We start from the raw sequence: 26,991 nt of genomic DNA, 5'->3' as shown, positions 1-26,991 counted from the left end.
TTATATATATATACTGTGTATATATATATATATATATATATACAAATGTATTTATCTATATATATTTATGTTTAGAGATGATTGAAGAATCTTTGACACATTGGATGTGTGAATCTTTAATTGTGATATGAATGTATGAAGACCGCATCACTAGAGATACAGAAGAATGACATTTGATATAAATTGACAGCGGGGGTCAAATAAGCGGGTGGGTGGAACGGTGTAATTTGTTTCACCCTAAGGAGTTTTGTACACACTTAGTGTACACACATGACAACCCCAAAGCCTTGCCTTCCTCATGCAGCCCCAGGAAACATGAGCTGGCGACCCAAAGAGCCACCAGGGGGTCGGGGTAATGATCTATCATCTGTTTTAAGGTACGATGGACTGGACATCCTGGGTTCGGATCCCAAAGCATGTACCACTGGGTAGAATGGTTGAATGCTGCATTCAGAATGTGGAGCCTGGCTTATTGGCATTGTCCATCAATCTTTTTCAATGATCTTTTCGGATGCATGGTTTTGATATTTATTTTGTTTTGGTAATTATTAAGAACAGAGGAGCTATATTGAAATGACCCTATACTGGAACATATGTTAAAATAAATGAACAAGAATTTTAAATCACAAGAAGCAGCTGTCATGTGATCTGAACCAGCGGCTTGTCTTAATGGACTTGAAAACTGCACCACAATGCGGGGGACACACATGAAACACACTGTTAAACGAATGTTTGTTCAACGAAATACACATCTTTATTTTCTGTAATATTGTCATCTCAATTCTTTGCAAATTATGTTTAAAATCTCAATAAATATATTGTTCTCAAAGTATAAAAAAAGTAGGAAAACTATCTAATGAGCAAGGCTCAGTACAGACAGTAGCTCATATGCAACAATCTCCAAACATGAACTGAATCTGAATCAATAAATAGAACACTGAATATGGCTATATAAAATGAACATACATCTCAAATATCAATACCACACACAGAAAGGCCTGCTTTCCAAATGAACTGAGGGAAAACCACAATCCTTTACTTTGAATGGTGAACTTTATGAATGAGGTTCACCATTTGGTAAACTTGTCCTTAACAGTCTTTGGTCCACACAGAACAGAGCTCCTCTGATCTCAGAGGAGGATAGCTCATCATCTCAGTTACATTCTGTGGTTTCCTCTCAACGCTACAACGCTAAAGTGATCGGGTTGAACAGGGTACATTTGGTATACATCCGTCGGTGAAACAATAGATAGCAACTAATATCAAATAAAAACATGAAAGAACCAAGCTAAAAACATGCATGGGCAGAAATACAAACAGAGAGAGAGAGTCGGGAAACCAAGAGCTTGAACCACAAGATACATGGTAGTCACAAACGTCCATCCTAATTAAGTACCACGAATTAACCATTTGTACTAATGTTGCTAATGTTAATGTTGATGTTTCATCAGAGAAAATAGGATTATAAGATACTCCTTTTGCATATTTTTTTTCTTTTCTTTTTGCTTTAAAATCAAACAGTGTTGACAGATTCAAAATCGTAATAAGTTTAGGGTCATGTGTCAAGTAACGTTTTTTGATTGGCCTTGTAATGAATTCAAAGACATTGTACAGCCCTGATGTAAGCAAACCTGAGCTCAACTCAATTCCTCAATGAGCATGTCTATGATTTACTACAAACATAAGGAAGAAAACAACAGCTCAGATTACTTTTCTGATCGCTACACTTGAATGCTGGATAAAAACACATAACTCAAAACAAATACTGACTAAAGAGTCAGAAACGGTTTCGTTATATAACACCTTATAAACAATACGAGAATAACTTAGAACACATGTTTGAATAAATAGCATAATACAATGTACCAAAAAAATCCTTACGCATCCAACAGTTCCAGAGGACTGTAGCATATATACTTTCTTTAGAACAGATGCTGATATGGAGAAAATGGAGGTTTTCAAGATGGCGGTGCGCACAGTCTCAGCGGCTCGGAGCTATCCCCCTAGTATCACTGTGCAGCTGGAGGATGGCTCGAACAAAATGTCGTTGTCTTGTACAATGACAATAAAGATCATCTATCTATGTTACAAGGGTTTTGGCCATTGCCATAGTCGAAATCAACTATGGCTATGGGCAATGCTTCAATGAAACATTGACTATTGATGTGTGACATCACATGGATCAGATACTCAGTCATAAGGTTAAAGGGCACAGCCCCTTTAGTTGTATAACATGTCTGGGCTTAGTCCAAAGTCAACTTGAAGTCAAACTACTAAATGGATGCTTATTATTCTCCCCCATGAAGACGACTATGAGGATAACGTCCCCACTACATTCATCATGTGCTTGTTTAAATCACAAGTCCATCCCCCAAACTCACCAGCAAACACACAACACACAACACACACGCACGCGACAACCTTTAGTCAAAGGTCAAGTGTAGTCTCTTAATGCTGCATGTCAGCGTTGCCACTGGTGACCTCACCTGGAACAAGCCCCTGTAAGCCAATCAGGCCGTCTGCTCAAACCACATCTCTGCCCTGTGGACACACTCCACTCACTCCCAGCCGTTGTCCTTGATCATGTGGGCAAGCTCTATGATGAATTTTCCCTCCTTGTATTTCTGACTGCTTTCAAATGCATGCTCCTGCAGAGGAAAACAGAAAGATGTGCGCTAAAAAGATACGCCTTTCAGGAATGCAACAAACACATTGCATGTTAAGTACTTGGTTGAAGCTGATGCATTTCATGAGACTCCCTTTGAAGCCAGTGTGTCATAAGCAATTTCACATTTCACACCCACTACTAAGTTGCATTGATATGATTTTAAACTGGTAAGAAGTATGGTCAATTCACATAGATTGCTAATCCTAATGGCTCCCCCTCCGATACGTCTCAGAGGAAACTAATTATCATTGGGGCATTATCACTGTACCAACAGTCACAGCATCGATTGAAATCAACAATTGATTTCAGATTAGGCCAATTCCTACATTTCTGAGCAGGAAAGTGAGTTTATAATTTATTTTAGCGCATAGCATAGAGGTGCCTTGCCCACTGTCCCAAACAAGGACCGGCTCCACCCCACTCCACCATCAGGCCAGTGGGCCCTGTGTTACAGCTGTGGCTTTGTCTGTGTTCTTAGTGAACATGTCGATTTGGTATCGGCCGACTCTAGCCAGTATTCTATAGTTGGATGTTGGGGCTTGTTGACGCCGTGTCTAAGTGCCTAAACCAGAATCCTGATAACCAATTGAAACTCACGTATTTCCAGCCGAGGGTGGTCTTGCAGCTCTCACAGAAGATGTCTGCCACGGCGTGCAGTCCGGTCAGCAGCAGACGCTCTTCTGCAGGGCCACAGCCCACGTTGACACTAGGGAGAGCCACCAGGAAGAGAGAGAGCCACCAGGAAGAGAGAGAGCCACCAGGAAGAGAGAGAGCCACAAGGAGAGAGAGAGAGACACAAGGAGAGAGAGAGCCACCAGGAAGAGAGAGAGACACCAGGAGAGAGAGAGAGACACAAGGAGAGAGAGAGACACCAGGAGAGAGAGAGAGACACAAGGAGAGAGAGAGAGACACCAGGAAGAGAGAGAGCCACCAGGAAGAGAGAGAGCCACAAGGAGAGAGAGAGAGACACCAGGAAGAGAGAGAGCAACCAGGAAGAGAGAGAGACACAAGGAGAGAGAGAGAGACACAAGGAGAGAGAGAGACACCAGGAAGAGAGAGAGCCACCAGGAAGAGAGAGAGACACAAGGAGAGAGAGAGACACCAGGAGAGAGAGACACCAGGAGAGAGAGACACCAGGAGAGAGAGAGCCACCAGGAAGAGAGAGAGCCACCAGGAAGAGAGAGAGACACCAGGAGAGAGAGAGAGACACCAGGAGAGAGAGAGAGACACAAGGAGAGAGAGAGAGACACCAGGAAGAGAGAGAGCCACCAGGAAGAGAGAGAGCCACCAGGAAGAGAGAGAGACACCAGGAGAGAGAGAGAGACACAAGGAGAGAGAGAGAGACACCAGGAAGAGAGAGAGACACCAGGAGAGAGAGAGACACAAGGAGAGAGAGAGAGACACCAGGAAGAGAGAGAGACACAAGGAGAGAGAGAGAGACACAAGGAGAGAGAGAGACACCAGGAAGAGAGAGAGCCACAAGGAGAGAGAGAGAGACACCAGGAAGAGAGAGAGCAACCAGGAAGAGAGAGAGACACAAGGAGAGAGAGAGACACCAGGAGAGAGAGACACCAGGAGAGAGAGACACCAGGAGAGAGAGAGCCACCAGGAAGAGAGAGAGCCACCAGGAAGAGAGAGAGCCACCAGGAAGAGAGAGAGACACCAGGAGAGAGAGAGACACCAGGAGAGAGAGAGAGACACAAGGAGAGAGAGAGAGACACCAGGAAGAGAGAGAGCCACCAGGAAGAGAGAGAGCCACAAGGAGAGAGAGAGAGACACCAGGAAGAGAGAGAGCCACCAGGAAGAGAGAGAGCCACCAGGAAGAGAGAGAGACACCAGGAGAGAGAGAGACACAAGGAGAGAGAGAGAGACACCAGGAAGAGAGATAGCCACCAGGAAGAGAGAGAGCCACCAGGAAGAGAGAGAGACACCAGGAGAGAGAGAGAGACACAAGGAGAGAGAGAGAGACACCAGGAAGAGAGAGAGCCACCAGGAAGAGAGAGAGCCACCAGGAAGAGAGAGAGACACCAGGAGAGAGAGAGAGACACAAGGAGAGAGAGAGAGACACCAGGAAGAGAGAGAGCAACCAGGAAGAGAGAGAGACACAAGGAGAGAGAGAGACACCAGGAGAGAGAGACACCAGGAGAGAGAGACACCAGGAGAGAGAGAGCCACCAGGAAGAGAGAGAGCCACCAGGAAGAGAGAGAGCCACCAGGAAGAGAGAGAGACACCAGGAGAGAGAGAGACACCAGGAGAGAGAGAGAGACACAAGGAGAGAGAGAGAGACACCAGGAAGAGAGAGAGCCACCAGGAAGAGAGAGAGCCACCAGGAAGAGAGAGAGACACCAGGAGAGAGAGAGAGACACAAGGAGAGAGAGAGAGACACCAGGAAGAGAGAGAGCCACCAGGAAGAGAGAGAGCCACCAGGAAGAGAGAGAGACACCAGGAGAGAGAGAGACACAAGGAGAGAGAGAGAGACACCAGGAAGAGAGATAGCCACCAGGAAGAGAGAGAGCCACCAGGAAGAGAGAGAGACACCAGGAGAGAGAGAGAGACACAAGGAGAGAGAGAGAGACACCAGGAAGAGAGAGAGCCACCAGGAAGAGAGAGAGCCACCAGGAAGAGAGAGAGACACCAGGAGAGAGAGAGACACAAGGAGAGAGAGAGAGACACCAGGAAGAGAGAGAGCCACCAGGAAGAGAGAGAGACACGAGGAGAGAGAGAGAGACACCAGGAGAGAGAGAGAGACACAAGGAGAGAGAGAGAGACACCAGGAAGAGAGAGAGACACCAGGAAGAGAGAGAGCCACAAGGAGAGAGAGAGAGACACCAGGAAGAGAGATAGCAACCAGGAAGAGAGAGAGACACAAGGAGAGAGAGAGAGACACCAGGAAGAGAGAGAGCAACCAGGAAGAGAGAGAGACACAAGGAGAGAGAGAGACACCAGGAGAGAGAGACACCAGGAGAGAGAGACACCAGGAGAGAGAGAGACACCAGGAGAGAGAGAGAGACACAAGGAGAGAGAGAGAGACACCAGGAAGAGAGAGAGCCACCAGGAAGAGAGAGAGCCACCAGGAAGAGAGAGAGACACCAGGAGAGAGAGAGACACCAGGAGAGAGAGAGAGACACCAGGAAGAGAGAGAGACACCAGGAAGAGAGAGAGCCACCAGGAAGAGAGAGAGACACCAGGAAGAGAGAGAGACACCAGGAGAGAGAGAGAGACACAAGGAGAGAGAGAGAGACACCAGGAAGAGAGAGAGCCACCAGGAAGAGAGAGAGCCACCAGGAGAGAGAGAGCGACACCAGGAAGAGAGACACCAGGAAGAGAGAGAGACACCAGGAGAGAGAGACACCAGGAAGAGAGAGCGACACCAGGAAGAGAGACACCAGGAAGAGAGAGCGACACCAGGAAGAGAGAGAGCCACCAGGAAGAGAGACACCAGGAAGAGAGAGAGACACCAGGAGAGAGAGAGACACCAGGAGAGAGAGACACACAAGGAGAGAGAGAGAGAGAGCCACCAGGAAGAGAGAGAGCAACCAGGAAGAGAGAGCCACCAGGAAGAGAGAGAGCCACCAGGAAGAGAGAGAGCCACCAGGAGAGAGAGAGACACCAGGAGAGAGAGACACCAGGAGAGAGAGACACCAGGAGAGAGAGAGACACCAGGAAGAGAGAGAGCCACCCGGAAGAGAGAGAGCCACCAGGAGAGAGAGAGACACCAGGAGAGAGAGACACCAGGAGAGAGAGACACCAGGAGAGAGAGAGACACCAGGAGTGAGAGAGAGACACAAGGAGAGAGACACCAGGAGAGCGTAAGCAGGGGGCTGCATGGGGCCCTCTGATCACAGGACACTGTTGGTAATAATACTGTCATATAGGGCATTTCACCTGCCTTGAGAGGTCACATGATCTATTTATATTGATATTAAAGTACAACAACGGATATAATATTCTTCTTAACATTAATACAGTATTAAGTTTAATACTGACATGTTATCATCTTCAGAAACGCTTTATTAGCCATGTAACCCACTACAAATATACATTCAGCATCACCTGCAAGAGGAGCAAATGGGCATTTATACTACAGTTTACTAAACTACACTATACTACACGATATTATACTACACTATACTACATTATACTGCACTATACTACACTACACTAGACTATACTACAGTGCACTATACTACACTAAACTATACTACACTATACTACACTATACTAAACTATTCTAAACTATACTACACTACACTAAACTATACTGTGCTAAACTAAACAACACTATACTACACTATACTAAACTATTCTAAACTAAACTATACTACACTACACTAAACTATACTATACTAAACTAAACAACACTATACTACACTACACTAAACTATACTATACTAAACTAAACAACACTATACTACACTACACTAAACTATACTATACTGTACTAAACTAAACAACACTATACTACACTACACTATACTGAACTGTACTACAATACACTATGGGTGCAAAAGTGAAGTGGCAGAGGGATTCAAGTGCAGTCATCAGTGTGACCGTCCAGGCTGCAGCCTACTGGAACCTATTTGGTTTGACATCGGCAGACTGTTTCAACTATTGAATAATAATTAATAATACAGATATCAAGCGTAGGGTGAGGGTGAGATAAAGAGGAACACTTACACGGCATTGAAGAGGTATGCTCTGCCTTGACTGCCTTGGAATGACTGAGAGAAAGACAAACCCAGAGACAAGTGTTCAGTAGAGTTCATGTGTTACTGTGGACCTCAAACTAAACATCATACCAAGACATTCCCCAAAAAAGAACCACCACAGACCTCCCATGCCTCTGTATATTGATGTGGAAGCTCAGATTATTGTATTTTGGGCAACAGTAGGCTTGCCGTGTCAGACGAGAACTGGCCGTTTGTGGAAAGACGATTATTCTGGACACGACTAAAAGTCAGACCTAGTCACAACCTCTGTGTTACGCAGTTTACACTTACAACATCCCAAGTCATAATGCAATGTAATCCCCAGTCATTTCCATCTTCAATAGCAGTGAACAAACATAAAGTAGGCACAGACACAACAACAACTCACAAGTCTACAGTTATGTACAACAATGACCCGCAAAAAACATGCACGTAATATCAACACAAAAACCAGGAACTTGTTGCGTGGAAAGGTTTTACTTGATGTTTTAAGATAAAACACTTTGCCACTGAACCTTTTTGACTGTCAATGCCTCCATTGAGGACAGGATGAATTATTTTCGTCTGATCTCAGAACCTTGGCTGTTTTTCGACCTCCCTAAAAGTAAACCATCTAAATATCTAGAGCCAGAAAATGAACTGAGTATTTATCAACATCAACCTTATTGATGATGGACTTTGTTACATTTTTGGTAACCAAAACACTCTCTGTTGGAGGGGAAACCATGAAGATAAGGGCAGGAAGTAAGACCTTTATGGGACCTTTCTCCTAATCACAAAACAAAGCCACGGCCTTTGTTTTGTAAAGGAGTTCTGGGTCCATTTCTGCATATATATGTGTTTGTGAGTGTGTGTGTGTGTGTGTGAGTGTGTGTGTGTGTGTGTGTGTGTGTGTGGTCGGCTACAACACAATGATCACCAGATGCTTTCACTAAGGTAGAGATCTTATTTCCACTACATACATGCACGCGCGCGCACACACACACACATACACGTACACACACACGCACACACACACACACACACACAGACACACACATAAACACACACACACACACATACACACGCACACATGCACACAAACACACAGACACACACACACACACATACAGCACGCCCACTGCAATGAAGTCCCCCCTTGTTCACATTATAATAGCGTCAGATGAATTTAATATATCTATAATTCAACCACCTAACCATAGCCATGTTATGCAGTGCACACGTCTCTGACTTGCTTTAACTGCCACAGCAGAGCCTTGGCAAACGGCCGGTGGCCGCGTGGTGAAGAACAGCTAACAGGGTCCCTGAAGCAGCGCTATACAGGGCGCCAGCAGACCGCTGAGGCTAGAGCCACGCCTGGACATGTTCTCGGCCTCCTTCCCCACCCATACGTCCTCTGGCCTCTCGTCTGGCCCTGATATGATGTGACCTTTGCACAGATTCAGCTTCCCTGTGTGCAGGACGTGTTTCCATCAAAAATACAGATTGCTCCCTTGATCTTCACAAGAGGCTTGAGAAGACAGCCTTCCAGTGGAGGGGGGGGGGGGGGGGATGCTATTGACCTATTGAATGATAAATCACCATAGTGTGTTCATTTCTCAACCGCTGTGGCCAGGAATACTGCTAACATGGTTATACTCGCAATCCCTTCGTGGAGGATGTAGTTTACAGCCATTCTTTATTATGAGAGAGGAGAGAGGTCTGCTTGGAGTTCCATTCCCAAACAACCACATTTAAAAGTTTGTAAAAGCTCCTCAGATGGCCTTCATCAGACAAACCTGCTCCTGGTGCGTCCTCTAACGGCCTAGCCTATTTATACACAATCACTTGTTACTGCATTGGAAGTGTGTAGGAGTATATTTTTGTGAACTGCAGGCATGACGTAAGCTTGTCATTCTTGGACGACATCGTAGCGTACACCCATTTTAGCCTTTAATTTTAGAATGAGTCATCTGAGGGAAAGTAAAACAAACTGTGGCACCAGGCTGAGCTTAGTAGTCGTTACAATTATTATGATAAGATATCAAAGTACTAACAAATAGCATTCATTAAATTACTAAAGATTATTCTTCTTTAAGGGGATACATAAATACATACAGACAACAGAGACGTGAATCTATGTAAAGTCGTTCAATTTCTTTGTTTGACGTTTCATTTTCTTAAATGTTTACCTCTACTGTCCTGATCTTTCTACTGTGACACTCATAACTCCCGTCTGGAGCGTTCCGTCTTGTACACATAACGACCACATCCTGGCGGGAACACTGAGACGGCCCAGTGACTGCTCCGCTTGGGGGAATCACTGTGGAGCCTTAGAAGAGCCACCAGCCATGTGGGGAGGTCAATACCTTGGATATGAGTTCATCGTGGTTGGCCAGGTGCGCGCGGCAGTGGATACAGCTGTAGGTGCGGTGGCAGCTGGGCAGGTACGCCTGGAAGGTTTTCGAACGTGTCATCCCAGTGGAACCGTGGAGGGAGGCCAGCCGGAGGTCGACCCAAAGGTGGCTGGAAGGGTGAGGGGGAGGTACACACCTGGAGTGACAGAAGAGCTGCTTTCAAATGTGATCACTTGTGGAAAACAGTACGTGCCGGACAACCACTAATGGATGAATCAATTCAATTAGGAATTACAAAATAAAACTGCAACATGCATCATGGGATAAAGTGCAGTAAAAGGTGTGCATCTGGTGTCCACTACTCTTATGTTGCATTATGGGTATTAAGTATAGTGTACCATGTGGGGCACCTGGTGAGAGGAGGCTGGCGTAGCTAGTGAGGAAGTAGCTCTCCTCTCTCTGTCACAGCTTAACTAGAGGCTGGCTCCACACCCAAGAGTTCAACTCAGACTCCCCCTGAGCTGGCTGTCATATCGACAAAGCATACAAATCCACACCGTGTCCGTCTCCGTGTGAATGCATATTGGTCAACCATTGATTGCGAAGCGACCACAGCGGGGTAATGCAGGGGAAAGGCTAACATAAACCATAAAGATGCACCATCAAAACACGGTGAGTATGGTTCATTTTTTTATTCAAGAAATCTATTTTCTTGAGAGGCAATTAAAGCCTTAGGTCGACAACGTTAACACTACCACCGATTCAGTCCCTAGGAACACGGCAGACACTTAACTGGGTAGTGTGCTGCAGCCAGCGAGACCTGGCTGTGGTCGGTGGCAGAGGACAGGTGGCTGCTGCTGCTGCCAGAATGTTCACCAGTAAAACACTGCTTCACTTCCCCCCAGCCTGGACACTGGGACAACTTGCTGACTCAGGGGTCTAGCTAGAGGCACAATTGAGATGGGTGGGACAGGGGTGGAGTGGGGGTCATACTGTGAAAGGGAGTGCTGAGGTTAGAACATTATGGGGCAGATGAGAGGGCAAGGGTCAAATGTGCTAACTGACACTGAACAGAGAAAAATAATTCTGTGAGTAGCTGTGTGCGTGTGTGTGTGTGTGTGTGTGTTTGTGTTGATGTCTGTGAACTGACCCGTAATCAAAGCATTATTGCAGGTACTGCAGGTCAGACGATTTAGTTTAAGAAATTCTTCCCCGTCCCAGATTCTGTAACCCATGCTTTCAGACCCTTTTGATCTCCTCCACTTATAAGTGAAAAAGAAAATAACTCAATGACTGACAATTATTTCATAAATGTGTTCTATATTTGTGAAGACAGAGGCAAATGATAAAGCCTTGTTTTCTCGATCCAAGTTGAGCAAAAACAAACGTCAACCTTTCCTACCTATGTCACACCAATGGCTGAATGTTAGAGCCATGGCTGTCTCTGTAATACTCCAAAAATGAATGCATGTATGTATGCAGATAATAGTGTACGGTATGTATTATGTCATTGTTCAGAAGCAGAGCTCAAGAAATTTCCCACCGGGACAATGAAATACCACGGACCGTCTTGCGCACACATGCACTCACACAACACACAAATATGCTTAGCCAAAAATAACCTTTCCCCGGCTAGAGGCCAATAGTAATAATCTCAAACCATTCCCACACACCCACCCACGCACAAACACACATACACACACACTTGATTGTTCCCTGGCGGTCTTTAACGAGCCAAGCATGGCTAGAAGGCGCCATCAGGCAACCAAAACAATATTATCAGCACTTGAGGTGTACTTCTGATCAATAAGTGGAATGTTAAATGGTCATTCATTAGGTATTTAATTTATCACCGTAAGGCGATTGTTCAAACCACAATAGTCATAATTACGGATTAATTACCAAATCACCATAGAGTATTTTAGAGAGATATGTCTCTCACTTGGTTCTGTCTCTTCCAACAAGCTAAAGAAAGTCAAAGTATCTATTTGCGATAAGAGAAAATAATGCATTTGCTCTGGATAAAGTGGTGTTTACTCTGGGAAATGAAGTCTGTACCCCTGACCCTTGGAGATGATGTGACCTTTTCAACTGACTTCTACTTCTGTACAGCTGCCAACCATGACTGGGAATAAAACCGACAATCAAAGTCGATTTATTTGGGGGTTTTGTTCATCATTGTTTCCATTGGGTTTGAACTGGGGTTGCAAACATAAATCGCCATGCGGACACTGGTAGATTGTATTATGTGGTCCATAATGCTTACTATGTGGGCAACATTGGAGATTATTGTTTCAATAAAATATTATAAAGGCTGTAAAAACAAAAAAAAATGGTTAGAAATGTGTCTTGAACTTTTTGGTTCTGTTCTTCCCCGGTTTTGTTCACAACATTTGGAAATTAAGTATGAATTAAGGGTGTTACATTATAATGTTTACTTTTTGCCTCAAAAAGACTGTTTCAACTATACAGATGGGTGCCATCACAGAAGCTTGACGAGCAAGCTTCTGTGCAAACAAGCGGACTATCTAGGGTTTCTTGAATCCCAATCCGCTAATAATCATTCCGAAGCACTCAGTCAGCATAGACTGGCTGGTGGGAATGGTTAGTGTTTTCCTCTGACTCTTTGAAAGAAACAACAATAACCCTTTATATGTTCATAAAAAACACAATAAACAGGTCACATATTATCACAACAGTGGATTGGAAATCCTCAGCATTTCCAATTCTGCAGCTAGGAATTTATTTACAAACTGCAGCAAGACAGTGTGGGGGTTGTTATGTTTTAAACCACTACCTAAAGCCAGGTACACCCTTCAGGGCTACAACCAGGAATGGATGTTTGCATTTGGTGGTATTGGCAAAACACAGCTGTACAATTCCTTACTACACTTAATAACACCATCATATCTGTTGGAGTAAAAAGGTTTGTACGTTATCAGAGACCGTTACCTAAAGACACTTGCAAATTATTATATGTCAATTTCTGCATTAATATGTACATTGAAAAATGTAGGCTAAATGAATTAGTGTAATCATCATTATCAGTATCATTAGACCTACTACCTTGCAAATAAAAACATGAATTTGATCTTCATTACGACTTCCATCATACTTTTGTCCGCTCAGCAGCCACATCGCCATGCAACAGACCTGCTTGTGATGTCACAACATCTCCAGCGAGACGAGGTTCAGAGAGCTCCAAGAGCCTGAAGCGCCATGATGCTCCCCAAAGCATGGGTCTTCAACCATCAGACCCTCTGACATCCCCACAGTGAGGATGACGCTCCGTGTCGAGCCTTGTTGTATAAAGCTCGTCTACGAGGTCAACAATCCACGCTAGTCGTGTTAATGGTAGAAATAGAAAAACAACAAAAAAAGGTGATTGGCACGAGATAATTACCTTATATTTAGAAAGACAAAACACGTTCCAACAGTTTCGCCTTGCTTGCAAAAGTACTCTTTATTCCGCTGTTGAAATCCTCCATGCAGCTTGCCACGTTACTTCTTAACTGTTAACTTTAGGAATCGATATGAATCTGCAGACGTCAATGGGAAATTCTGCACAACAGAGTACCAAGTTGATGTTGTTACGGTTCATCGTCACGGCTGTTGAGTGGCAGTTATTCGTAGCCAATCAGAATTGATATACGGCATAGCAACATCCCTGTGTTCCAGAATCTTAGAAAGAGTTGGAAAAAACGGGCCAATCACAGTTCCCCATGAATTTAACGCAAAATGACTTTATTTTCGGTCAATCAAGAAAGGGATCGAAACCTTTGGAATGGTTTTATCATTTGAATGACCAAATCGGTAACTGAATGTTTTCTTACTAGTTAACGTAACTTTTATATTTAGCATTAATTTGTTTACAAAATTTAGCTCGATATAATCATGGAAATATAATTTCACGAAGAATATCAGTATTGTTGAAGACAAAGAAATATAACTGTAGCTGAGGATCTAGGTACAATAGAGCCAGATGGTTGTTACCAAACCCCTAATCTGGATATTAATCTCTTCTCCTCTCCCTTTGACCATTTCAATAACAATATCCCCACCTGGTGGCCAACATGTTTTACATTGTCGAGGCCCTGCACGGCACTATCGCTGTAATTGCGCAGTTACCATAGAACTTGCAACACTAAAGAAAACACTTTCTTGAAATAGAAACATCTAAAAACAGGATTGTTGACCAAAGATGTAATATATATTTGCTCATACCCACAGCTGACTGTGAAAATCGGTGACGTCCACAAGTGATAAACTTGTTCATGATACATTTGGATAGAGTGGCCTTCCGGCTGCCGTGTAGTTCATGATCCGCTTTCACAGCATGATTTGAGATGCAAAAACAGACCAAAAAAGAGACTCGCTATCGTGATTGAAGGCATAGAAGGGACGATGGGGGGGGGGGGGGGGGGCCTCAGCAGTTGAGGAGCTGGGGAGGAGGAGGACTGACGGTGGCGGCCCGCAGGATCCCCCGCAGCACCTTGTAGGCGGAGAGGGGCTGGTTCTCCTTGGGCGGGTAGCAGGGCCCCCGCTCCGTCTGGTAGGAGAAGGGGAAGCGCAGCACCCACAGGCCGTCCGCCGGCACCACCAGCTCTGTCCTCTCGGGGTGGAAGACGGGACACGGGGGGGCGCCGGGCTGGACCTGGGGAGGGGACGGACGACAATATAAGGTTGTTGTTGTTCACTTGCCTATTGTCCCTGGTGAAAGACACGGGATCAATTGGACATCGTGCATGATAAAAGTCGTGCAAAGAACTGGACTATTCTGAGCGGGGAACGTTAAAACATGACCTATATTCAGATGTCCTTACAGTATTAGGGCGGGATCAGAGAGCGATCGCGGCAGACCGCCCCAGGCCCCGAGGGCGGGCCCAGCCATCTTACCTGTGGGTTCAGAGTGATCTCTAGGGGCGCGTCGGGGACCAAGATGTAAAGGCGCATCAGCTGGGCGTAATGAGGCTTGAGGCCCCGCCCCTGGGCGGGCGAGGGAACGTAGAGGGGCATGTCTGTGTTGAGAACCCGGCTGGCCGGCTCCTTGGCGCCCCCGGGCCCCAGTACCTTCACGATCTTGTCGGGCCCCGAGCTGAGGAACCGGCGACCCCTGCCGTCCTCGTACTCAAAGCCAACGAAGGCCCTGGCCACGTCGTCCCGCCGCCGGCCCCTGCCCAGGGGCCCCGTGCAGCCGCGCCTCCCCACCAGGGACTTGTTGGGGGCGGGCCACGACGCCCCGCCGCCGTCGAGCGGCTCGGCCGACCCGGCGTCCTCTTCGGAGCTCCGGGAACGAATCACCAGGTCCCACGGCAGCAGGAAGGAGGAGCCGGGGAGGAAGCCCGGCTGCTCCAGGCCCGTGTGGCAGTTGTACGACTTGGCCGGCCCCAGCTTGACCAGGGACCAGCTGGAGAACTTGGGGAGGAGCCCCTTGGGGCAGCCCGTGTGCAGCATCCCCGGGAGGTACTCCACGGTGGAGGGCTGCCGGTCCACCAGGCTGGGCCTCTTGGTGGAGACGTCGCTGCCGTCCGGCTCCCCGTACGGCCCCATGCTGTCCGTGGACTGCCCCAGGCTGAGCGCCAGGCTCAGGCCGGTGCAGTCCACGGGGGTGTGGCTGTGGGCCGCGCTGCCGGAGGCGGCCGGCGCCGGCTGCGGCTCCTTCGGCTCCTCCCCGGGGCTGGGCGCGGAGCCGTCCGACAAGGGGCCCGGCGCCTCCGCGCAGGCGGGGGCCGGCGCGGCGTCCGGCGTGCTGGGCTCAAAGACGGGGAAATCCACCCGCTCCAGCTTGGCGCAGCACTTGTCCTCCACCATCTGAAATGCAGTGTGGAGCCGTCACTTTATTGGCCTTTCCTCTTCCCTTTCACTTTAACCACAGAGCGCTCTCACACTAATGGGTCGTCATTATTTCCAACTCATTGATTACTTTTCCGTTTCCAAATCAGGCCTTGAGCTCAAATATGTAGTGGTGTTTAAAGCTAAATATTGGATCATATCCCCTTGTTGGTGTGTGATGGAGATCTCAAATTAAATGGGATCAAGGGAACAATATGGAGGTCCAGGAATGCATAAAAAGTTAACCACAGAGGGACGTGCACTGACCAGGAAGAAGTCATAGTTGGCGGACTGGATGTCAAAGGGGTCCTCGCGGGGGGCTTGCTTCCGGCCACAGTTGCAGGCGCTGGTGGAGCGCCCCCGGCTGTTGTGGTGGAGGACCGGGGGGTTGTGGTCCATGTCGGGCTTCTCACCTGCAAACACATCAGATCACCTTGTTGAATGAAAAGATGGGGCTTAAAACGTGGCGTTGTCGTCTTTAGCGCAAGAAACCGAGTTGAATGAACGGTCTTGAAATGTATTTCGAAACCAAGAACGAAACGGCTGTGAGGGTGTTCACCTGGCTGTGGCAGCAGGTGGAACTTGTGAACACAATGTTGGTCCGTGAGACTTCGCTCTTCACACAGCTGGTGCCCGTTGCTCCAGAACTTGTAGCAGTCCTCGTGGAGCTGCAGGGCGTAGCGCTGGAACGCAACGCCCCGGGCGTGTTGGCTGTAGACGCGCAGTGCCTGGGCCAGTTGGTTCTTGTGGACCGTGGTCGTGTAGTTGTGCGGCAGGTTCGACTGGTAGGCGCTGTGGGCCAGCGGCAGGGCTTTCTGGCAGCGGTTCTCAGAGAACTTTGCATCCGCATCGAGGAAGCCTTCCAGAACCTTCAGCTGGCTTTGCACTTTGAGAGCAAAGTCTGCGCTGTCCTCCTCTGTGTTGTGTATGAGAACCTGGTGCAGTTTGCACGCCACCTGGACCCACTTGGCGTAGGTCGGGAGCTCAAAGTGCGAAGGCTGTGGGTTGCGTCCAACACTGTCGTCAAAACCTTTTTTAGTTAATACTAGATCTATGTGCTGCCAGAGGAAATCTTTCAAACTGCAGTCCACCAGCTGCCCACTTACCCCGCTGTAGTCGACATTAGTGTGGGGCATTCTGGCCAACCGACGGATCTGTTGGTACCGTCTGGGTCCCGTCAGTGAGGAGTTTGAATCTTGTTCTCGCAGGGCGCAGCTGGACCGCAGGTGTCCAAGCAACGCACCCAACGGGTCTTCAGCTGGCCCCGGGACCACGTACACAAACGCTTGGTTGGCGGGTACGCTGAACAAACAGTTGCTGCTCTGATTAGTGAGGACCCGGCTTTTGCGGAAAATGCGATAAATTTGGTCCTCCAAGGCGTGCTGAAGCCGCCTCCTCGGAGAGTGTTTTTTGGGCTTGTCTGAGGTTCCTGCCGAATCAGTTCCCGTCGGCACTTTTAACGCTCCGTTAATCTGAAACACAAACAGCAGCCGAGGGGGGCAAGGGCGACAGTTGAGCTTCCACTCCTTGGAGACCTGGGTGTCTTTGACAGCGGCCCGGATCAGCGGGAGGACCTTCTGCCGCAGAGCGTCCAGGGCGCGGAACAGCCGGTCATAAGTGACGTCGAAGGCGCAGTTGGGCTGAACCAGGATGAGGACATGGCAGAGGGAGAACAGGTAGAGGAGGTGCAGACAGTGCTGTTTATCCATGCCCTTCCAGAGGTCCTGGGCGTCGGAGTGCCCGATCTCCATGCTGAGAGTCTCGCACGCACGGAGGAGTTGTCGGTTGTCATAGACTGAAGTGAGCACCAGATACAACACCCGGTTCTCCTGGCTGTAGACAGCCTGGATGAGGCTTCCGTTCTCCGAGTTATTCTCCTCGACTCCTCCGAACAGAGAGAAGATGTGTTTGTCTGCTAGCGTGTTTATCAGGGACTCTTTAAGGACCCCCGTTTGCATCGCGCTTTTACCGAATATACCGAGTACACAGAGACCTTCGTCTTTATATAATGTGTCCTCTAATATCACGGACTGTACGAGTGCTTCAATACCAATAGAAAATGCCATTTTGGCCTACACCACCTGAACTCAAAACATAGAAACACAGCGCACACCGACACTTTTTCCGGGTCCGTCCTCTAAAAATGTCCGTGTACAACAGTCTATCCCTGAATAGTTCCTAATATAAATTAATAGTCCGGCTTGATGTTCTTCTGAATCCCAGGGCTAAATGTAGTGATTTTGGAAAACAGGACGAAAATTTAATATTACATTTATTGGGGATATTTTGAAACCCCAAAACCACATCAACTTTTTCAATGAGGCAGAGGAGAGCTGAGAACATGTTTTTTCTCCAGCCCTGTCACTGACAAACGTTGGCCAAATAGCAAAAGTTGCTTAAAGGTGACATATTATACCACCAGGAGTGGTGGCATAATATGTTGGGTTAAATAGGTTAAAGATCCCATATCATGATTTTTTAGGAAATAAGGCTAGAAATAAGGCTTATTACTATCACACAGTTCATTTCTCCAGGTGGCTCAGTCTGCTGTGAATGGTCAGCACGCCCACTATGTTGCGATTGGTCGATCGTAGCACCACCCACTGCACGAGCTGTTTCACGCACTTAGGAATGCTGGTGTCCGAGGCATCTGGAACACACCTTAAAGGCGCGTTCATGGTCCTGGTGATAAAGTTGCGTTCATGGTCCTGGTGATAAATGCGCGTTCATGGTCCTGGTGATAATCGTGTGTTCCTGAATCCTCGGACGCCAGCCTTCCGAGTTGCAATTGTGACGTCATTTTCGGTCTCGGAGCGCTTATAGCGTTCCCATTTGCCTTTGTGATTGTGTCATGAAATTGGCTAGTCGATGTTAATTGTTAGCTACATAAGTCTCTTTAGCAAACCAGCTCGAAAACAAACAACACAACTTTACATTGTATTGCACGCACAGCAAGTCCGTGCAATGCATTCATTGGTGACCGGATTAAAGTAGCAATGTAATCAAGTGTGTAAGAGCGTTTAAAATCGACATTAAAATTGCCAACGTGGTACAAATACAAAGAAAAATAAATCTCTTTACGACGGGCGCAGTCGCTTTTGTCTTTGTTTGTCTCACTGAACTCGGTATACTCTCAGAATTCCGAGAGGGACTGAGCAAAAGGGGGCGTGCCTCCGTGAAATCCCGCAAGAAAGCTGGGAGTTTCCCCACTTGCAACTCAGAAGGCTGGTGTCCAAGGCATCTGGAACACACCAGATTTTCTAGTTTAGCGGACGTAAAACATGTAAACATACTTCATATAACGGTTAATGCCGCCTTCAAAACACTCAGAGTTTCCCGGAGTTTTGGAGGACACTCTGTTGGGTCTGAGTTTTCACTCTGAGTTAAAGTGAACTTGCAGCAAGCACCAAGAGGCGAACTTGACATTCTAACATTTGCTTTACGATACATTATAGCTTACAATTATAAACATTACCTGATCAATCCTCGCTTATGTTCAACCATCGCAAGCAGCAACTGATTCATCTGATTCAGCAAAAAAAGCGCAGGGGTACCTGCAGGCAACCATACTTGTTGTTATGAAGTCTATAGTCCGCGAACATTCAGTTTTTTTGGTTTTACGTAATAGCCTACAAACTTCTGAGGGGCTTTTCCTGAACACTCTTATTTCGGAAGGGAAGATTTACGTAAAGACACGTAAGAGCTTCCGAACCTCCGAGCTGTTTTGAAGGTGTCGTGGATAAAACCCACGGTCTAATACTCTAATAAATACAAGAGGCTAAGAAGGACTAGGGTTGAATGATCAAGGCTTTATTGATCACTGCACAGAGTAACAACATCAGAATTGTGTACAAAAGGGTTAAATATTAAACATCATAGTTACATGAAGTTACATATTATGCATTACAGTTATATGAAGTGAGGCCTTTGATTTAAATCCATTCATCGCCTTGTTTATTAACCTGATCTTAAATCACCATGACTTACCACATGTGTTAAAGAGATGAGCCCTGTGAAAGCAATATTAATTTAAACATTAAAATATGCACTAGTTAACAATGCCACTTTATGTGTCTGTGGCATATACATCATCATTATCATATAGCTGGTAGTGTCTGATTTAATCCGGGGTATGGATTAGTTAATTGAACGTCTAAATTGAAGCCTACAGAATAAACGTTCTTAAGCCATAAAACAGGAGAAACCACAGGGGGTAGCAGATGTCTCTGCAGGGGCCATTTATGGCCTTCGGAATGCAGGCAAGGGGAGGCCTGGAGATCTCAATACAGTGTTTAACTTTGGGCTCCATTGTAACACTATTTACCTTATATTCTTGTATACTTTAAGTTAACCTTACTTCTACTTATTATCTAAGTGAACTGAGAAATAGACTGATGTCATTGACTACAGAGGGATGTCTGTCTGGGTGTTTGCCGGTCAACCTGGGTCAACTGAGGTATTGATGGAGAACAAAAGAAAGGAGCCTGCCCCTCCCTGCGGATGTGTTTCTTTCTATACCAATATTCCAACAGTTTAGCTGAGAAGCCCACCATGTTCCACCATAAAGGCGGCACAAAGCAAAGGAGAGGTCCGAAAGCATGACATCACCCCTTTAAGGTGGACGACATTCCTAGGGTTGACGCCTCAAATGTCATTTTAAGGCTATATAGAATAAATATTATAAATATTTCTGACTTGAATATTATTTTTGTTGTTGTTAAAGATGATATAGGCCTGCATTGTATAGGTAGAGAAATGGTGAACGTTCCTCCTCATGTTATATATATATGAATTTTTTCTGCTGATTCCTAGGGGGAATCCAGTCCAGTACAATTGCAAGAAAGATAAATTGCAAGAAAAAAAAATTGGGATATATGACGATTTTTGGTTGTGCAAAAGTGCTTTATAACAGTTCCTCTGAAATGTATAAGGCCTCCATTTGTTTACGGTTTTTGTTTTCTAATCTTGCCATTGTATTAGATGATGAACTTGCTTATATCTGTTGCAAAGTGCTTTATTGGCTACGTAAGGGTGCATTCAATAACATGAAGAAAACATGTCCTGCTGATCCTTCACTCAGGACTGATACAATAGGCATATCCCTACACTGTGTGTTAATGAAAACTCTCTCCATAACACACACAAATTTATGCCCACTTATGTAATTATAAATGCTATATTCTAGTTTATACAATTATTTCAGATATGCTTTTACGGTCATTTCAACTAAGTGCACTACATGAAGACAGTCGTTTGTTTGTTTCTTATGGGAGTATAGGCCTAGAAGCTACCGAGACATAGGCCTATACAATTTTGCAGGCAGAAATAGCCACCAGCTCATGCTGTTCACTTGAGATTCATTTTGAGATGTACTTAAGAACGATTATTCTAGAGGGGAACGCATATGTGTATGTTGCTTTACATACAAATGATCTCCTCCTCCGTACATTTATACAATCAGACGCGCCCCGGGTGCTGTTCCAACCCACTGCGTTCAGTCACCCGGCGCTCGAGACGTCAGCCAATCGTCTGTCGCTCGCCTATGTACGTGCGCGTTCACGAGTGTAGCACCTAAAGGAGGCTATTTTTTCTCTAGCCTCCGTCACCGGCAAACCGCCCACCCGCCCTTCTATGAGTGACCGAGCGTTCTATGTTTGCGCGCGCGCTCACACACACCCGGGGCCGAGCGGGAAAAGCGTCCAGCAGCTCGCGACCTGAAGTACTCCAGTAGTCCTGTGTTTGGCGGGCTTGTTCTCCTGTGTGTCCGGGAATGAGAAGAGATGGCCGGGTCTGCAGCAGAAGAAAAAACCTTCCGGAGGTTCCTGGAGCTCTTCCTCCGGGAGATGAGGCCACCTCTCCGGGAGAGCGACCCGCCGCCGATGCGCCCCGTGACGGACCTAGTCTCCGATGAGGAGGTGGAGGGGGAGTGCCTCGACCTGTGTCTGCAACATCTCTACAAATAGTTGAGTGGCTCCTTTTTTTCTTTTACACATGGAGGCGACGGCTTTCGTGAGTTGAATGGTGTTCATTTTAAAAAACATGGCTACTTTTCGTTATCAGGTGTGTGAGAGAGAGAGAGAGAGAGAGAGAGAGAGAGAGAGAGAGAGAGAGAGAGAGAGAGAGAGAGAGAGAGAGAGAGAGAGAGAGAGAGAGAGAGAGAGAGAGCGAGAGAGAGAGGGAATGTTTTAATTCTGTTGGATGTTCAATTAAAGTTACCATGGATAATTCATATTTTAATTAGGCCTCGGCTGAACGACCAGGACTCTCTTCTAGTGTTTATAGACCCAGAGTAGAAGAATATAATCGGACCCCATTAGGGATCTGAAGATACTGGCAGCTACAATACAGCCTTAGAAGTGTCCTCATGCATCATGACACCGGAAATGTCCTGATGTATAGGTCCCCACACAAATGTAAAAACCAATGCCGTGTTGCGTATAAAAAAAGGGGGAAAAAAGAGGAAGAGGAGACATGAAGACACTGGTGGAGGGTATACCCTCTCGTTGGAGTTAGTACCATGTTGTATAGAACCATCTTCCATAACGATGCTCGTCATTGCTCAGGTCGAGTGGCCCATTAAACAAACTCCCATTAGAGAAACTCTCCCGGTCTCTCCGTGAGGACGTCACTGCTCTCATTGACGCCTGAGTAGGGAGCCATCGCTGGGGTCTGTCATCCCGGGGTATCGCTTCCTGCACGGTCTTCAAATAGACCGCGTTGTTCCTTCCACCAGACTGTACCGAGGGGCTTTACCCCTACAGGTACATGCGCTGGGATCAGCCCAGTCATTTAATTGGTTATGTGGATATTGGCACGAATTCCCACACTAATAGCTTTAGCCGAAAGTCGTGCGGTGCGCCGAGTCGGAAAAAGGAGAGCCATCTGCGGCGCACTCGGAGACGAATTATTAACGACAATGAGCCGCAGCATGCATCATTTATAACTCGATCTGCACGGATAACAGTCACAACGGACGACTGAAGGGGGGGATACATACAGGCGTCCGAAACGATCGGACGCCTGTATGTTTTAGGGTCTATAGGCAATTAAACATACCTTAAACGTAAAGTGGAATGAATTGAATTACAAGGCCACAGTGCACATCTAGGCTACACCAGTCCTACGGGAAGTCCCCACGGGGAGTGGGGGAGAGACTAACCCGCTCTTCGTGAATCATGATGGACCGCATCACACTCCTGCAGGAGACCTACTGTAGGGCTATATTAGCCGCGATGGCAGCGGTATAAAGTCGCTCCGTTTGCTCCGTACAGCGCGGTGGGCTTAGGGGAGTGTGCAACTCACGGAGTGGAGTACGTAGGCGTGACACCCCCGGTGCAGGGAAACGAAGAATCGTGAGAATTCAATTTATAGTGTGACGTAAGCGTTCTGCCCCCATAAGGATACCCTGTTCCGTCGACACGACGAGTGCGAGCTGTAGCCTCGAGTAAAGGAACATCGTGTCTCGATCATTAGGGATTTCACATGGTTCATATTGGAGAACCAACACCTCGACATATATCTATGTTAAACACCACACAATCTAGTCTGTTAGCAAAGATAAATGTAAAAACACTCTCACACAGCCACCCCCCCCCCACACACACACGTACACACACAATAAAATATATTTATAGAACTGCATAACATTTTTTATTCCTCCAAGAGAATGAAGCGACTAGGATGAAGAGGAATTTGACGGTACAGTGTGTGGAGGTGGAGGTGGAGAGGTGGATGGGGAAGGATGAGAATCGTTTGCTGTTACTCATAAATGGATAGGTGCCATGTTCTGGACTGGAATGGCAGACTGGCTGCGATGAGGGATGGATAGGGTGAATGCGGACTACAGCTGGTGGTGACGGAGAGAGGCAGATATCTCCTCATGTATACAGGAGATGGCGGGGGGGGATTGGATCCTCTGCTCTCCGCCATGCATTTTCCAAGAGGAGGATGAGGAGAGAACTTGAATCTCCAGAGAGGTTTGCTGTGTCTAACTTGCAATTTAATTCATTGCATTGCATTAACGCATGTTTTATAAATTGTCAAAAGGGACACTATAGCTGTATAGCGTATGTGTACATATATGTATCTTAAATTGTATTTAGCGCCAATTCAGGAAAGAGGCTTATATGGAACATCCTATGTCAAATGAAAGCTGCTGTTGGTAAGATTACAGAGTTGCAAAGAGAGAGAGAGAGAGAGAGAGAGAGAGAGACGAAAAATATCAGAAGAGAGCAAGGTTTTGAAACTAAATCTAGATAAATGTCCCCACACTTTCTGCAGCCTCCCACAGCCAATCTGTCGAACATTGAAAGTTTTGCATTTCACACACCTGTCATTGAGAGACAAAATTTATTCCTGGACCAATCAGGGAAGAGATGCCCTAATTGGTCAGAAATGAGCTTTAACCAAACCTAAATGACCTCAAACAGAGACAGACAACCACAACAGTTCTCTATGTGACGCTGAGAAACCCTGAAAAGTGTTGAAATCCTCCGTTCTAGTTTAACCATGAAGAGCTGGACACTCCTGGGTTGGATCTTAGCAGTATTTATTTTATTCACACAGGCTATAACCTGCTATCCTTGTGACAACATCCAGACACTCACGTTTGAGTTTCACAATAAATATCAGTCTAGCCATGGCTTGTCAGCCATTGATTTCCACATATGGGAGTGGCCTTTGTGTTGAACAACACTCCAGCCAATCAAAATGACGCGGTCACTCTTTTCGCTCTTGTCGAATCCGGGCGGATGACGCAAAAATATATTAATCTGTGATAAACCTGCTTTGCAAAAGTCTCTTTCTGGGATAAGACAGTGGTTTGTACTCCTCCCTCGGGCGGGTGGCCAGGAATTGTTCTGAGGTTCTGCAGACGGCAACGCTCCATGTCCTTCACCAACTGACGCTGCCCGGAGCTGATTGGTCTTTTCACTTTTCCATTTGTGGAAAATCCCTCAATGGGCTGGAGGCCAGGCTCTCAGGGTTTAATCCAATGGGAATGGACAAATTATAAATTCTTTAGTAGTCATGACTTGGTGCTCCTCCTTATCCATAGGTGCTGACGTAGTAATGGACCTCCTTCATGATGATAGGTGCTGACGTAGTAAAGGACCTCCTTCATGATGATAGGGGGTGACGTAGTAAAGGACCTCCTCCTTCATGATGATAGGTGGTGACGTAGTAAAGGACCTCCTTAATGATGATAGGTGGTGATGTAGTAAAGGACCTCCTCCTTCATGATGATAGGTGGTGACGTAGTAAAGGACCTCCTTCATGATGATAGGTGGTGACGTAGTAAAGGACCTCCTCCTTCATGATGATAGGTGGTGACGTAGTAAAGGACCTCCTCCTTCATGATGATAGGTGGTGACGTAGTAAAGGACCTCCTTCATGATGATAGGTGATGACGTAGTAAAGGACCTCCTTAATGATGATAGGTGGTGACGTAGTAAAGGACCTCCTCCTTCATGATGATAGGTGGTGACGTAGTAAAGGACCTCCTCCTTCATGATGATAGGTGGTGACGTAGTAAAGGACCTCCTTCATGATGATAGGCGGTGACGTAGTAAAGGACCTCCTCCTTCATGATGATAGGTGGTGACGTAGTAAAGGACCTCCTCCTTCATGATGATAGGTGGTGATGTAGTAAAGGACGTCCTTCATGATGATAAGTGGTGATGTAGTAAAGGACCTCCTTCATGATGATAGGCGGTGTCATAAATCAGGAAATTTCTCTCTTCCAAGTTGATTACTCCACCCACCATGTTTCTTAATTATGTTCTATGCATTCTGTCAAGCAAAGTATTCAATATCTGTATTGCACCCATCCCAATATTCCTACGTCTTGATTATTGCACAATGTGCTTGATTCAAAGCACATTGAATCTATTTTTGTAACCAACCTTCTCTGGAACCCTGCAGTGTCAAGTAGAGCATAATGTCCCGAAAACTGGACAAAGAAACCAGCCACTAGACGGATACAACAGAAAGAAAAAGCACTATAACTATAATATAACAATAATAATAACTCAAATAGCTACACAGAGAAATTCTTTCGCACATTGAGGTCTATACCATTATGGACGGGCAGAACTCTACTGTGCTGGCCTCATTCTGGATCTAAAATAAGATGCATAAATGGTGCTGGGAACAACCACTGGAAATGGAAGAGCAATGAGGCAAATATAAGTCTAGTGTCACCATGTTGACATCAACGCTAGTATGTGTTATGCATACATGGTTTGAAAACAATCAACAGCAGTTTTACCCCAAAAAATATTGAATACGCTCTTTACAGTTTTTAATGATATGTTTCCATGAGCTCACTAAATAACCAGACAATAAAAAAATATAGAAAATAACATCATGACATAATGTGGATGTCAAATCAAAATTTGATTGCCTAATACCATACCAAACGTCTGCCTGATATGCCAGCAATGTGAAGTTATTCACATGTAGGTCACTATTGAGATAAAATGATAACAAACTTGCTTGAGGGACTCATTCACCTTGCGGCCATCTTGGTTCCATCTTGGTTCTAATCACTAGCTGGATGCTGGTCTTATATGAATATGACTGGTTTAGTATATACACTATACAGTATACACATGAAGCCATCTCTGTTTGTTGAACATTAAAGTGGGAGTTTTTTCATCCATTCCTTTGCATTGAATCCTGTGATCTCGGTGATTGGGCCAACATGTCATCAGATTGTCTCTGGGTTGGGGAGCTCATGGTAGACCGGGGGGCAGTAGCATCCTCTGGTATATCTTTATGTGTCTATATATGTTTGGTGGATTGTGTGTGTGTCCATTTATTAATTATGCATAATAGTAAAAAGACAATGGCTGGGTGGATGGGTGTGTGCGTGTAAATCTCTCTGTAGAGAGTGTGCTAGTGTTGTTTTAAACAACGCTGACGCTCAATGAGAGTGTTGAAGTCTCCATGCGGGCGAGGGGGGATGCCTCTCCTCGTTGTCATGGAGACAGAGCCTTATGGACTGTAGGAACACAAACACTATTTTTAGTGGGGGAGTGACCACCACACAGCCCTCTGAAACTGCCTCGTTAATAAGACCATATACAGTGTATATAATAAGAGGGAAGGAGAGAAGCTATCAGATGTTAATATATACAAGATGAATGGATCATCCACAATTAAACCCAACCACACCTGACAGCAAAACATCGATAAGTTCATTATTTAGGGTCGGCACACAGGGTCAAAACAAGCACACGCACAAAGGTAATCCATCATGCCGCGTCTAGCTTCACTTACCTTAAAGTATAATATTACGATTCAGTCTGTCACTACACAAATACATCGTCATCATTAAATCTATCATGGTCTTTGTTTCGTTGTCCGGACAGGATGTCTACCTGCATCAGCTATGTTTCCGGGGCGGGGGTTGATATCATTTTCAGGAACGCCGTGTCGTGATTGG

At 46.1% G+C, this 26,991-nt stretch overlaps 3 protein-coding genes across 4 annotated transcripts in view; 1 reads left to right on the top strand and 2 right to left on the bottom strand.

Annotated features, from left to right (window-relative positions):
• Positions 1-1,341: 1,341 nt before the first annotated feature.
• LOC307077329 (protein yippee-like 2) lies at positions 1,342-13,246 on the bottom strand. The gene is made up of 5 exons (XM_079738716.1): positions 13,117-13,246; positions 9,726-9,909; positions 7,346-7,389; positions 3,266-3,374; positions 1,342-2,648 (listed from the first exon to the last, which is right to left on the bottom strand). Exons 2-5 carry the CDS (start codon positions 9,831-9,833, stop codon positions 2,559-2,561), a joined length of 351 nt encoding a protein of 116 aa, XP_079594842.1. The 5' UTR covers positions 9,834-9,909; positions 13,117-13,246; the 3' UTR covers positions 1,342-2,558.
• smg8 (SMG8 nonsense mediated mRNA decay factor) lies at positions 13,054-17,658 on the bottom strand. Of its 2 annotated transcripts, XM_079738715.1 has the most exons (5): positions 16,652-17,658; positions 16,105-16,543; positions 15,813-15,958; positions 14,610-15,524; positions 13,054-14,367 (listed from the first exon to the last, which is right to left on the bottom strand). In XM_079738715.1, the coding sequence occupies exons 1-5, from the start codon at positions 17,609-17,611 to the stop codon at positions 14,140-14,142; spliced, it is 2,688 nt and encodes an 895-aa protein (XP_079594841.1). In that variant the 5' UTR covers positions 17,612-17,658; the 3' UTR covers positions 13,054-14,139. The 2 variants fall into 2 exon arrangements, with proteins under 2 accessions (XP_079594841.1, XP_079594840.1); XM_079738714.1 differs by having other exon boundaries at positions 16,105-17,658.
• A 3,667-nt stretch (positions 17,659-21,325) lies between these two features.
• The window catches only part of ppm1e (protein phosphatase, Mg2+/Mn2+ dependent, 1E), a gene marked incomplete at both ends in the record, with an annotated part of 46,338 nt that continues 40,672 nt past the window's right edge, over positions 21,326-26,991 (top strand). Inside the window, one exon of the mRNA XM_079738178.1 lies at positions 21,326-21,507. Coding sequence (XP_079594304.1) covers positions 21,326-21,507 — 182 coding nt within the window. The remainder of the gene's footprint in view (positions 21,508-26,991) is intronic.

The sequence above is a fragment of the Pollachius pollachius genome, assembly GCF_949987615.1.
Source record: "Pollachius pollachius genome assembly, chromosome: 6".
In the NCBI taxonomy this organism is placed as follows: domain Eukaryota; kingdom Metazoa; phylum Chordata; class Actinopteri; order Gadiformes; family Gadidae; genus Pollachius; species Pollachius pollachius.
Note: the sequence above shows the minus strand (reverse complement) of the source record. Positions and strands in the feature narration are given on the sequence as shown.